This window comes from Balaenoptera physalus (assembly GCF_965194825.1).
Source record: "Balaenoptera physalus genome assembly, chromosome: 16".
NCBI lineage: Eukaryota > Metazoa > Chordata > Mammalia > Artiodactyla > Balaenopteridae > Balaenoptera > Balaenoptera physalus.
This window is the reverse complement of record NC_138898.1, coordinates 76,111,629-76,125,704: the sequence shown is the minus strand read 5'-3', so window position 1 is coordinate 76,125,704 and position 14,076 is coordinate 76,111,629. Positions and strand designations below refer to the sequence as shown.

Genomic DNA, 14,076 nt, shown 5'->3' with positions numbered 1-14,076 from the left:
GGTATGGTTTGAGGTTTTCATTTCTAACGTAAGTACTTCATGAGTTATGTCTACCTCTTTACACTGAAAAGTACATTAGTGTTTTGGGCCACTGCAAATAAGGGCCTGACTGGTACACAGCTGAGAGGTCTTGGGTGTGGGTGAGAGCTGTAAGATGAAGCTGCTGGTGAAAGTGGGGAGAGGGCTGAACTGAGCCAGGCTGAGGGGAGCAGGAGCTAAATTAGGAAGAGAGGAGGCAAGTATGGGATGGAGAAATAACAGGCTTCAGAAGAGGGGGTTTTTTCAGAGACGGTTTGGAATTCTTAACTATAGGACCTGGCCTTGGTTTCTTGTCTGTAAAGTGAAGATTTCACCCTTAGAGGATAGAGGATGGGACTGGTGTTCAGTTATAGGCAGAGAAAATTGGCTGAGACCAGGGCAGGAAGAATGAAGTTAGATATTGGGGGAGAATTCCCAGGTGTGAGTATCTGAAACCCGGTATTTGGCAGGCATGGCACTGGGGAAGACAGGCGAGGTGTTTAAAGAGGCGAGTAGAAAGGGGTTATCTGTAGCAGCTAACTGGCTGTTAAAAACAGGCGGGTCTGGGGTTCCAAGTGACTGGAGCTGTCTTAGGGGCCATCCTTTGGGGTTGGGAGGCAATCCATGATGGAAGAAACAGGAGCAGGAAAGCCTTCAATTGGGCTCCTGATGTTTGCGGTGCAGATGGAGACAGGTTTCTGTAGCCCTGGGAGAGGTGTAATTGCAGGCGTTGCTGAGTAGCCCTTTCGATGATAATTTATTCCTAAGAGCAGAAGTCTTGAAGTTGGAAGGGAACTAAGCCTCCCCCCCACAACCACCCCCGGTCAGGAATCCTCCTGTGAAACCCTTCAGCCTCACCTTGGACACTGAAGAGGGTAAAACAAGTAACCTCGCTTTACTGTTGGACAGTACTTTTCATGAAGTTCCTTTGTCCTCTCAAGTTTGCCTCGTTCTGGAATCACAGATCAGGCTGAGTTTCTCAAAACAGCTGCCAGGTTCGGCCCAAGACCCTTCTATGAGCTGCTTGTGAACAGGTTGTTGGTCCTGAATATACTCATTTGTCAGGATCCAAGTTTGAAAGGGTGCCCATTAATCCCTGCTGAATGTTACCTTTTTTGTTGGGGGTCAGCATCTGACCGGTAATTTCAAGTTTTTATAAGTTGCAGCATTTTCTTGTTTCTTTTGGGCTGTGCCATGCAGCTTGTGGGATCTTAGTTCCCCGACCAGGGATTGAACCCTGGCCCTGGGCAGTGAAAGCACAGAGTCCTAACCACTGGCCTGCCAGGGAATTCCCCCAAATCTCAGCATTTTACTCCCTGTGTATTTGATAAACAGACCTTGTTAATGTTAAATCTAAGTAAATGTTGAAAATGAAACTTTCATGCTACAATTTCTCACTCCTGTTTGGAATTAGTGATATGGTGGTGATAACCCATCAAGCAAATTATGTATTTACCAAGTACATTTTATGTGCTGGGTAAGATACAGAGGTAAGATACAGTTCCCAGTATCAAGCTTAAATAAAGGTAGCTAGACATTAACAGCCTAGTAACTACTCAGAGGAAACCAGGTGGGTTTGGCACCTGAACTGGGCCCAAGCTATAACCACCTTCCCAGTATCTCCCAGTAGGATATCCAAAATATAGCCTATTATATGTAGCATTTTGTTAGGCAATCATACAAAGCTCACTAGAATAGCTTTCAATCCTAATTTAGCTTCTCTGCCTTTCTCAAGTTGTCACAGCAGTGGTGACACCTTTAATAAGACAGGAGCTTTTCCACCCTGTACCATAGATGAACTCTTGAGGCTAGAGAGGTGAACTCAGTTCAAACGGCTCAGGGATCTCTCCCAAGCTATGTGTCCAGCTCCATTTTTATATTCCTCATCCTCTCCAGTGTGTACAAAGGACACAAGGCACACAAGCTAGCTTTCTATTCACAAAACAGTTTATTGACCTACCTCACCTGGCCAGCCACGTGGCCCTCTGGCCAGGGGAAGTGTCAGTCTAGCTGCAACTCGGCTGGGCTGCAGCCTCTGCCCTGAGAAGGGGGCACGAGAGGCAGGAGAGAACACTGGCCAGCACAGCCATGAACACAAGAGAGCCCCAGCAGAGGTCCAGACTCAGCTCCACTTGATGTTCTTGTCCTCCTCGGTCATGGCTGGTGTGTCAGTGACGAGGCCGGTGCCGATGGTCCGGTTGCCATCTCGCAGGGTGAAACGCTGGCCTTTTTCTAAGATCATTGGCTGCCGCAGGATTAGGGTGAGCTTCAGGTCCTCCCCGGGCATGGCAAGCTCCTGGAGGGCAGAGACAAGGACCACTCATGTTCTTCAGGGAGCCTCCATTCCCTATTTGTTTGCTACCAAGGAGGTTTTAACCTCCTTGGGAAAATGAAGCAGGGTGATGATTCCTTCTGGGGATACCTTCATCCCAGCTGTTAGGCACATGCAAACAGCATACGCAAAGGCAGGAAAGGACTGGTGATTAGTGTTTCTAACATTTTTCTTGAGAAAAAAACGTTTAGGGAATTTTGGGTTATACAAGTTTCTTAGTTACAGGGCTTCTCTGAGCCCTTATGTAAAATACACTGGAACTCTCAACCACAGGAACTCTTTTCTGGGAAATCTTTGTGGGTAAATGCTACCAAAGCTAAGGAATACCGGATGAGGACTCATTCCCCCTAAATCCACTGATCCAGGCCCTTCCGTCACCAGTTCCACCTGCATCATCAGCCAGCTTCTCTTTACGAGGGAAAAGTCCCCCACACTGTCATATACATCGTACCTTCCCTGGAGGCAGGACAGTCCGACAGGCCATGTCCCAAGTCAGGGAGAACATGACAGGCATGAAGTGGGATACAAAGGGCTTGTGGCGGCCACCCTCCTCCTTACTGAGGATGTACACCTGTGAGAGAAAACGAGGGTGGAGCTGGGCGTGGCTGGAAGCACCGAGCCTCTCCACGGTGCCTGCCCACCATCACAGGGAGCCCTCACCTGTGCCTCCACCTTCTGGTGGGGCTGGATGGAACCTGGCTTGGCCATGACCAGGCCACGCCTCAGGTCCTCCCGCTTCAAGCCGCGGACCAGGGCCCCGAGGTTGTCGCCTGCCTCTGCCCTCTCCAGGCTCTTGTGGAACATCTCAATGCCTAGGAGAGAGGAGAGAGGAGAGAGGAGAGAGGAGGGAGAAGGGTGTGAGGCAGAGGGAAGGCACAAGGGGTCTGCGAGGGGAGGGGTCATCCTGGAGCCCCTGGGTCCCAAGGCTTCTTTCTGTACCTGTCACCACACTGCGAATATTCTTGCTATGTCCCAGGAATTCACACTCATCTCCCCTCTTCAAAATGCCACGCTCTAGTGTGCCTGTCACCACCGTGCCCCGGCCTGGGAGAAACAGGACAGGATATCAAGAACTCCGGGTGAAGCTTCTGTGAGGGGGAGGGGGTGCAAATAAGCAGGGTCCTCACCGGGGATAGAGTACACTGACTCTATAGGCAGCAGGAAAGGCTTCTCCAGGTCCCGGGTGGGCACTGTGATGTAAGTGTCCACAGCATCCAGCAGCTTCTGTACAGACTTCAAGCCTAGCTCAGGGTCACGTTGCTATGAGCGGGAGGTGACAGGACTCTGAAACTTCCATTCTGCTCCTCTTACGTGCCAAGAGCCAGTCCCCAGACTCAGAGCAGAGCTCTGACACCCATCCAGCCCCAGCCCCAGCCAGCAGCAGCTCCTGCCCGACCCCGCCTTCACCTCAAGGGCGCAGAGGGCGGAGCCAACGATGATCGGAGTCTCCTCCCCTTTGTAGCCAAATTCAGTGAGCAGTTCCCTGATCTCCAGCTCAACCAGCTCCACCATCTCAGAGTCCTGCACAGCATCCGCCTTGTTCACATACACCACCACACGCTCTACTCCAATCTGTAGGTGGGCAAAGACATAGAGATGGTGTCCTGAGTGGCCCAACGCCGCTCCCCCCTTCCTCCTTCCACCCGTACCCAGGCTCTGGGTACCTGTTTGGCCAGTAATAAGTGTTCTCGGGTCTGGGGCATGGGGCCATCGTTGGCTGCCACCACCAGGATGCAGCCGTCGAGGGGGGCTGTGCCTGTGATCATATTCTGGGGAGGGAGAGGAGAGGAAAGGAAACACTCAGCGTAGGTCAATGACGTCCTCAGCTCCCCAGCCACCTCCTTACCACCTGCTGTGACTGGCCAGGCCCACAAATCCATGATCTCAAAACCATACATCTCAAGTATCTTAACCTCCTCCCCACAAGCCTAACATTTTTCCCTAGGGAGGGCAGTTCCAGGCCCTGTCCCCAGCAGCTCTCACCTTAACGTAGTCTGCATGACCAGGACAGTCCGTGTGGGCGTAGTGGCGGGCAGTGGTGCTGTACTCCACATGGGCGGCATTGATTGTGATACCTCGGGCTCGCTCCTCAGGGGCGTTGTCAATCTCCTCGTATTTCTTAAACTTGGCCCCACCTCCCTCGGCTAAAACTAACGGAAGGAAGAGAACACACGTTTCAGCTAAAGTTCCAGAGATAGAGGAGGGGCTCAGGCCACACCCCTGGGCCCCTCCTACCTAAACAAAGGACAGTCTGGGAGAAGTAAGCTTCCGAGACGCCCTCCTTCAACTCCTGGAGCAGAGGTAACTTCAGGTCAGAAAGAAAGGTTATAGGGCCTCAAGGGCCATCCCTGTGACTTCTCTAGGGTAACACCTCTGCTTACAGGGCACTCCCCAGGGCTGGAGGGAGGCCATTCGGGGTCCCCCAATTTATGCATCACAAACTTCTTCATGTCTACGGGAAATCTGTCTCCTGCATCTTGCAACCTACTGTCCGCCCGAGTTCTGGCGCCTGGGGTCACACTGAACACCTCTAGCAGCCTCTCCGCGGGCCCCACCTCCCTGGCTCCAGGTCCCGCCAGCAGAGCTGGCGCTGCCGGAAGCCTCCACCCCAACCCTGCTTACTTTTCGTGATGGCCGCGGTCAGTGTGGTCTTGCCGTGGTCTACATGGCCAATGGTACCCACGTTTACATGGGGCTTGTCGCGCACATAGATCTTCTTGGCCTCCACAGCCAGGCCGCGGCACAAGAGGGGCAATGCCGGGGCCTTCAGCGGCCGCAAAAGACCCTTCAGCAGTGGGGTCGGGCCGGCGCCGAGACCTGCCGGGGCAGAGGCTTGGAGTCAGGGCGCGGGTCTGAGCCCGGCCGCTCCCGAAGACCCCACGTGAAACCGGGCCGCAATCGCCCTCCCCGCCCCCTCACCGCTGAAGAGGGGCGTCGCGCGCAGCAGGGTCGAGGCCGCCATTGTGGTCGTACTGGTGCCCGGACTAGTGTGTACCGGGCCCGGACTAGTGTGTACCGGGCACTGGCGGCGGCGCGTGCAGTAAGCAAAGGGCAACTGTGGATGGAAGTCGCTTCCGGCGGAAGTGAGGGCCGAGAGGGCAAGTCTGGGAGCTTCTAGCCCCCAATCTCTATGGCCCTGTCAACTTCCGGGCGCGGGACGTAAGACGTCCAGGAAGGTGCTGATGGCTCTCGGTGAGGGTAGAGAAGGTTTCCAAGGCGCCCTCGGGCCTCGCGGGCTCAGGGCCCACGCAGTTCTCTCTGGTGGCGCCGGGGGGCGATGTGGAGCGTCCCACAGCGCACCTACGCCCCGGAGGCTCATGGGCGTTGTAGTTCCCAGGGCGGCGAGCTGTGCTGGCACTTAGCGTGGGAGGGTGAGGCCAGGTCTGGAGGCAAGGTCCCGTCCTCCTTGAGGCAGAAGCGGCTGTCCCAGCGTGGATGACTCCGGAACGTCCTGGCCCCGAACCCCCTGGAGTGCGACCCACTGCGCGGGTCTGGCGACAGATCTGGCGGCCGTGTGTCGCAGCTGGAGGTAGGACCAGGCCCTGCGGCCTGGCTGAGGAAGACCGTCCTGGGAATCTTTCGGGGGTGGGGCTCTAGTATGACCCATCTCTCCAATGAGCCTTTGTTTTCTTATCTGTAAAATGGGAATAGTAGTATCTGCTTCATAGGGAGATGCTGACGTCTGGCTCTGAGAGGAAATGAGCTGGGCAAGAGACAGAAAAGGGCTCCAGAAGCCTCCAGGTCCCACAGTCTTTGACCCTCAAATACCCTCGCTCCTGGCTCACAGACTGCGGCGACAAAGTTTGCCGTCCACCCTTGTGGACCCTCAGCAGCCCAGAGAGTAATTCCCTCGATCGTCGTTCCACCCACCCAATTTTACAGATGACCAGGTGAGGGACAAACTTCTAGTGCCTTTAAGGGCAGCCTGAGTCTTTCTTGTTCCCGCTGTGTCCCTGGCTCCTACCACAGGGCGGGGCACTCAGTGAGTACTCAATAAATGTCTGTTGACTGAATGAATGAGTGCAAGGATGACCTTTAACTTTCACATCCATCATCTCATCACCCTGGGATGATAATAGCAGCTGCTTAACCTTGATTAATGTTTCTGAAACTCATCAGAGCCTAAGACTCAATTGACGGTGTCTGTTTCAAATAGATTCCTTAATTCCTCCCTTGGAGATTATGATTCAGTAGTGTCTGGGCATAGGCAAGGAAACTGTATTTATTTTTAACACACACGAACACCCTTGTTAAGCTCAGAGGAGTTTGGGAAACTCAGAATTAGAGACTTTTATGGATCAGACGTTGTGGAAATGCTTCATATTGGTTCACATTCAATGCTCCCAGTGTTATCGTCTGTAATAGGCGCCATTATTTACCTCATTTTAGCAATGAGAAAACTGAGCATAGGGTGATCAAGGAGCCCAACACGGCTAACCTCCAAAAGAGTGTGCACTTAGCCACTGCACTGTACTATAATTTAACTGTCATTTTACAATGAGAAACTTGCTAAGACTTCTGTCCTCCTGGCCCTCCAAACCCATCAGCTCTGCTTACGAAGGGTTGGTACAGTATAAAAGGGTTCTCTTTGTCCCCAGCCTGTACCTCAGTCACTCCTGGGAATTTCCTAAGACACTATTGGCCACCACCAAGATGTGAGATTTTGGGGGCTGGTACTTGAACTGATGCTTATTATTTTAGTAGTGCTATATTTATTTTAATGTGTATTAGTTTGAGAGAAAGACTGGCATTGTAAATATTGAGTTGAAAAAATGAATCAATTTGAAAAACAATACTTGGTAGATAAAATGGGTGGTATGAATATATGGCAAATTTGGGGAGAGGTGAACATGAATGACTGAAATTTGCAAAACACAGTGCTCGGAAAAGAGTCCAAAGGGAGAGAGTTTCTTCTAGAGCTGTTGCGTGTAGCATTCTCTGTAATAGTCAGGAGTCTTGATTTACAGATAACAGAATTTACAGGGGCTGGTTTGAGAAGAGAGGGATTTGTTTAGAAGTGGTAGGCAGCTTGGGACTTCCCTGGTGATCCAGTGGTTAAGAATCTGCCTTCCAGTGCAAGGGACGCGGGTTCAATCCCTTGTCAGGGAACTAATATCACACATGCTACGGGGCAACTAAGCCCGCGTGCCACACCTACTGAGCCCACGCACCACAACTAGAGAGAAGCCCGCGTGCCGCAATGAAGAGCCCACTTGCCACAACAAAAGATCCCTCATGCTGCAACTAAGGGCCGATGCAGCCAAATAAACAAATAAATAAGTAACAAAAAAAAGTGGTAGGCAGCTTATAGACTTGTGGGGCAGGCTGCAGAAGTGGCTCCTAAGCCATAGAACTGATCTGATAAGAAAACCGCTGCTACTGCCACTGCCACCAAACACTAAATGCCAGGACTTAGACTTATCTGTAACAGTGACTGCTTATGGCACTGAAGCCACTTTTGCATCAAGAAAGTGCCCTTCTCTCCTCTCCACCCCCAAAGCCAGGCAAATTCAAAGGCTCACATGGATGTGTCTGATTGGAGAAGTTTAGATCATCATATTTCAGTGCTCTTGTATCAGAGGAGGCTGCGGGATGTATTTTTCTACCTTTGTTGTAAGAACAAGACTGATAGCAGGGAATTTCTCCAGATGTCCAGCCATGCTTATGACCAATATCACAGTGAAAGAGCAGAATGAATACAAATGCCCAGTACGTGGATACAGTAGCATAAATTTTGGCATAGCCACTAGATGAAATGTTGGGCTCAGGGTTGCAGAGACAAGAGCCAACCACCTGTGAAAATGCTTGTGAGCAGTGTTAAATGAAAGAAGTTTGGCCACTGTAAAAAAAAAATAGCAAGTGTACAAGGTGGGAGTGGGGACAAAGTGGAAAACAATTGTGATTTTAGGAGGCTGTAATTTGCTTGGAGAAGGAGAGATTTTTCTCGCAAACATTTCTTTTATGTGATTACAGTTAAAGGAGTTTTTTGTGCAGAATCTTGAACTCTTTAAAAAAGATGCTCTTGAAATCAAACAACCTTCTTGGTCTCCCCAGCAGTGCGTTCATTCTGCTCTATGACAGACACTTTGAGCTCCCGCTTAACAACTATTTTTCCATCTTCCTGCAGTCAGGGCCCTGATTTTGTTCAGGTGGCCCTTTCCCCAGTTCCAGGAATAAATCCTGACAGAGCTAGCCCACTTCTGCTGGTCTTATTCTCCTTGCCAGGGGGTTTGTTTAGGGTTACGTGTGTGATTCCTTTGGGGCTAATGATTGGTAAGAGGCTATCTGCCTTGGGGAGGGCTTCCAGGAGAGGATCCCTCACTTTTAAGAAGGAGACACTGACGAGATGGACATCCTTCAGATTCTGGAAGTTGTTGGGTCTGGATGGGAAGCCTGGAACTACTGTGCCCATCATGCTCCCGGTCCATGATGAAGCCAAAATCCAGAAGAGGGCAAAGCGAAGAGGATCTTAGAAGTCTGGACTCCTCATGGTGTGAGATGACAAATGTCTTTATTGTTTAAGCCAGACTGTGTCAGAGTTGTCTCTTACTTGCAGCCAAATACACCCTAACAGATAAGTCTGCCTTACAACACTTGGTACCCTGAGACATATTTCTTGGTTTCACTTGTCTGAGACTGAGTGACTTGAGTAGGGCAAGGACTGGGCTTCCTTTATCTCCGTATACTCTGTGCCTGGCCACAGTAGGCCTCTGTGCATGTTTACACTTGAAGTATATTAATGAGCCTTCCAAACCGAAGGGTGCTACCACTGTGATGCTGTGAACCTAACATATCCAAAACCGGACACTCTGTATTCTCCCACACTCTCCTTACACATCTGAATAAATGGCACCACCTTTCTCCTTTCCCCTCATCGGACATCTATCCATTACCCAGTCCCACTTGTTCTCTCTCCAAAATAAGTCTCAGTGTGACCACTTCTATCTCCACTGTCAATACTGTGGTTCAAACCAGGATCACCTCTCCCCTAGGTTACCTGATGACCTCTCCAATGGGTTTCCCAGCTTCTGTCCTTATTCTCAATACCTGTCAAATCCATCCTCCACACAGCAGCCAGATCAATCTTTAAATATGATTCAGAAATGAATCCTCCCTCAATGACTCCTTATAACACTTAGAATAAAATCCAAGCTCCTGCTTTAAAATGCGTGAACTGTATGGCAGGTGAATTATGTCTCAATAAACCTACTATTAAAAAAAAAATGCAGAGTCCTCCCTGTGGCCCACAAGATGCATGATCTGGCCTCTGCCCACCTCTTTGACCCCCATCTCAGTACTGTTTTCCTCTCTCGCCCAGCCACACTGGCCATCCTTCTGTTCCACAAACATCCACCATTGCTTCTACCTCAAGGTCTTTGCAAATGTTCTTCCCTCTCCCTGGAATGCTCTTCCCTGGAGATTTCCCCACAGCTTGTTCCTTCTCATCTTCCCACCTCAGATGTCATCTCTTCTGTCACTCTCGTATCAATGGTCCTCTTTAATTTTCTTCATAGCATCTAAATATCCAAAATTATCTTAGTAGTTTGTTTGTTTGTTGGGGTTTGGTTTTTTGTTTTTATTTTTTATTCTGTCTCACCAGCTCCTGACAGTAAGAACTTATTTTTCACTCTAGGAACAGTGCCTAATGCTTAGGTGAAGAAGTATTTGTTGAAGGAAGAATTTGTTGAATCATTTCAGTTGAGCATTCAGTTCAGCATTGTGTTGGGCTTAAGTTTCTCGATGTTTTCAATGGAAGGCAAATTTTGTATTCACGTTCATTTAAAAAATAAAGGTGAGTCACTGTAACTTTTGGGGCTTCTGCTTTATTATCTATAAAATGGGGATGAGTGAAGAGGTTATACCTTATGATCTCTAAGAGTTTTTGTAGCTCTAACTTCTAAAAGGAGGTGGGGTCTACTGTTATTGAAATAGGTTCTGGGGTGACCCACAAGTTAGTGGCAAGTTGGGGACTAGGACCCAGAGCCTTGTTGTTGGTGTCACTCAACAGACTTATTGGAAGCTCAAGGGCATCCTTCACTCTTCCCCACCAGCCAGCCTGGCAGTGTCTCCTCAGAAATCTTTCTGGACATTCTCCTTGGAACTAACCTCACTGCACTGCCTTGGCCAGGTCAGCATCAGCCCTCTCCTGGACCACTGCACCCATCTCCTGTCTGCATCCAATCCTAGCCCTCCCATACTGGCCCTGGATGCCCTTCCAAACACAGAACTCTTATCACACTCATGTCACTCAGATGTGACTGGAGACATTCCAGTTGGAAACACTTTGTGAATGTCACACAAAAGCTCCTAAGTAAAAGGCACTTGAGAGGCAACCTAGGTGTGTTAGTCATGCATGGCTTCCTAGAGGAGGCTACACTTTGAAGCCTGAAACCAGAGGGAGGAAGATTGGCAGAACTGGGGGAAATGGTGTGTGCGGTATCAGAGGCAGAACCTGAGTAAAGGTGGAGTTCTTCAGCTGTCAAAATGTTCTGATTGAGCAAAGCATGATTTGCTTGGAGGGTAGGAGGTTCTGGTTAAAGCACCAAGGCTGAATTTGACATCCCAGAAAATAGGACAAAATAAGAGGAATTTCCATCTCTTGGGGTGGGGGAGGGTCAAGATGACCTCCAGAAGCCCACAAGCAACCACTTCCCCTTCAGTCAGAGACTCCAGTTTTCCTTTGAAGAGCCACCCTCTTCCATGCTCAGCCCATGGAGTTTGATTGGAGCTGAGCCCATCCCAACCTCAGGTGATGGGGCTGCGATCCAGTGTTTACCAATCAGCATAATCTATTCCTCATAGTCACAATTGTCTGTTCAGTGTTAGTATTTTGTTTCAACCCTCACTGGTGTACTGAAGTGCAGTTCTGGCACTGACTGCCCAGAGTTAGCACAGACCCCACAAGTTAAGGGCTCACTCCTTCACAAGACTGCACCCACTTCAGATGCCACCTGCAAGTGGGGTCCCCCAGCCATCTCTGCTTCTGGTCAACTGCCTACGGATCTGGGAGTTTCCCATGACCCCCGTCAGGTTTGATAATTTACTAGAACCACTCACAGAATGCAGGAAGGCACTGTACTTATGATTACAATTATGATTACATTTTATAATAAAGGATACAAGTCAGGAACAGCTAAATGAAAAGCTACGTAGGGAGAGGTCTGGGAGGGTCCACAGAGACATAGAATCAGGGCACATCCCCCCCACCCCCCCGACACATCAGTGTATTCACCCACCAGGAAGCCCCACTGAGCTTCAGTGTCCAAAGTTTTATTAGGGGTTTCATTACTTAGGCATGGTTGATTAAATCACTGTCATGTGACTGAACTCAATCTCCAAGTCCCCTCCCCTCCCTGTAGGTCAAACTGGCTCAAAATCCCAACCCTCTAATCACAAAGTTGGTGTTTCTGGTGAGCCCATCCTGAAGCTATGTAGGGACTTGCCATTAGTCAGCTTGTCAGCAGAAACTCAGGTGTGACCTAAGGGGCTCACGAATAACAGGCACATCTGTCACTGAGGAAATTCCAAGTATTTTAAAAGCTCTGTGCCAGGAACATGGGACAAAGACCAGACAAATTATTACACGATAGATAGGCATTGGGTGACCCAAGCTGAGCTGATGAGACACAACCCTATTGCACTTGCTGGAATTACTGGGAAAGCTATGATCTTTTTCTGCTGGGATTATGAAGCTGGCAGAATGTAAGCTTGGAATTCTGGTGGCCATCTTGCTATCTATGAGGGGAAAACCTGCCTGAGAAGGAAGACAGTCCAGAGGAAAGCAAAGCTAAGAGACAGAGAGCAAGTTCAGATGGACATTGTTTGAGCCTGTGGCTCCAGCCATGCCTAACATCATTCTACCTCTGATTTTTAAATTCTGTGAACCAATAAACTCCCTCTCTTTTCATGTTTAAACTACCTTAAATGGGGTGGGGAGGTGTTCCTATTACTTGTAACTGAAAGCATCCTGAGTATTGCATCCCCTGTTCGTAAGGAGGAAGAAGTGTTTTCCCTTTCATATTAATACCTTGGCTTAACCTGGGCCCTAGATCCATCCTTCCCACCTTCCCCAAACTTCACTCCTTCAATTACCATCCTTTCTACTGGCTCCTTTCCCCTAGGACTTCAGACATAATCAGGTTTCCCTCAGGATTGAAACAAACGAGCAAACCTTTCCACCCTCTAAAATTGCAGCCCTCCATATCTCTCTCCTTCCCTTTTTGGCCAGACTGTAAGGCAGCTCTCAGCATTCCTCCTCCCACTTGTTCACCTTCCATTCACTCCTCAGTCCACTACCATTGGCTTCTGCTTCCTTTTCACTTCCCTAAAGATACTCTCAACAAAGTCACCAAGCAATCTAAGTCAATGTATTATTCTATAGGAGACAATGGCAGTGCCCAGTAGCATGGATCCCTTTTTATCATTTGTGTGTGAAGTGTTTGCCCAATCCCCCCACACACCACACACACACACACACACACACACACACACACACACTGTATTCTCACACCCCCTGGTCTTTGGTTTTTCTTCCACACAATTAGACCTTCCAGATTTTTTTTTTTTTTTTTTTTGAGTACTGTCCTCAGGCTACTGGAGTCTTTGCCTTGATGAAGTGCCTGAGAATTGACATCTCCCAGGGGAAGCCCTAGTCTACAGCTGAGGGATGTTGGTATATGAAAGGCCCAGCTCCCTTGTTTCTGGATAAATCTGAGGCACAACTTACATCCAGGGCTCCCTTGAGGAATCAAGCTGAACTACTCTCTTCCTGAGATCACATGTTTGCTTGGTTTCCTCTCCTGCTTCTCCCACTCCTTTACTAGTTTCTCTTGGTAGCACTTTTTAAATAAATCACTTGCACAAAAATTCTCATCTCACAGTATGCTTCTGGAAAATCTTACCCAAGACAACATCTCAGCACTTTCTACTTCTCTTTCTTTACCTGCCTGTTAAATGTGGCTTTTCCCCCAGAATTAGGTTTCAGGCTCTCTTCTCTCTACACATATTACCGGGATAATCTCATTCATGTCCATGGCTTTAACCACTACTCATGTCTGATCACGACCACACTACTTTGTGCAGCTGGGGCTGTAGATCCATCTCTGCTGGACAGCTCCACCTAGTTGCCTACAGGCACCTCTTACACCAATACAGTAGTCATTAGGCACATGTGGCTATTTTAATTAATTAAAATGAAAACTTCGGTTCCGGTAATTCCCTGGCTGTCCAGTGGCTAGGACTCGACGCTTTCACTGCCATGGCCCGGGTTCAATCCCTGGTCAGGGAGCTAAGATCCTGCAAGCCGTGCAGCATGGCACAAAAAAAAAAAAAAAAAAGAAAAGAAAAAGAAAGAAAACTTCAGTTCCTTAGTCACACTAGCCACATTTCAAGTGCTCAAAAGCTACATGTGGCTAGTGCCTACCAAACTAGGCAGTACTAATACAGAACACTTCAGTCATTGCAGAAAGTTTTATTGGACAGCTTAGACACATTTCCAAACCTAACCCATCATCACCGGCCCCTTACCTTTCTGTATTCCTCAACTTTTCTCTCTCCTGGACAAGGATGGGCCAACTACAGAGAAAGGGTATGTAAGGGTATCAGGGAGGAGGGGGGGTGATCACAGAACTAGAGGCCTTTCCATTGACATGTTTTTCTGAACTGGAAGATGGAATTGACAAAGATGGTGATGAAGACCTCAACAAAGGCCATCTGGGAGCTGATGT

At 49.1% G+C, this 14,076-nt stretch overlaps 1 protein-coding gene and 1 long non-coding RNA gene across 3 annotated transcripts; one reads left to right on the top strand and one right to left on the bottom strand.

Annotated features, from left to right (window-relative positions):
* Window positions 1–1,943: 1,943 nt before the first annotated feature.
* TUFM (Tu translation elongation factor, mitochondrial) lies at window positions 1,944–5,431 on the bottom strand. Its single transcript, XM_082429407.1, has 10 exons — window positions 5,270–5,431; window positions 4,973–5,167; window positions 4,334–4,500; window positions 4,015–4,119; window positions 3,758–3,922; window positions 3,478–3,610; window positions 3,290–3,394; window positions 3,011–3,162; window positions 2,802–2,921; window positions 1,944–2,314 (listed from the first exon to the last, which is right to left on the bottom strand). Exons 1-10 carry the CDS (start codon window positions 5,310–5,312, stop codon window positions 2,141–2,143), a joined length of 1,359 nt encoding a protein of 452 aa, XP_082285533.1. The 5' UTR covers window positions 5,313–5,431; the 3' UTR covers window positions 1,944–2,140.
* A 35-nt stretch (window positions 5,432–5,466) lies between these two features.
* Window positions 5,467–10,156, top strand: LOC309644977. 2 transcript variants are annotated; one of them, XR_014254680.1, is made up of 3 exons: window positions 5,467–5,879; window positions 8,712–8,841; window positions 9,984–10,156. It is a non-coding gene; the product is annotated as an uncharacterized lncRNA (long non-coding RNA). The 2 variants fall into 2 exon arrangements; XR_014254681.1 differs by having other exon boundaries at window positions 8,658–8,841.
* The last annotated feature ends 3,920 nt before the right edge of the window (window positions 10,157–14,076 follow it).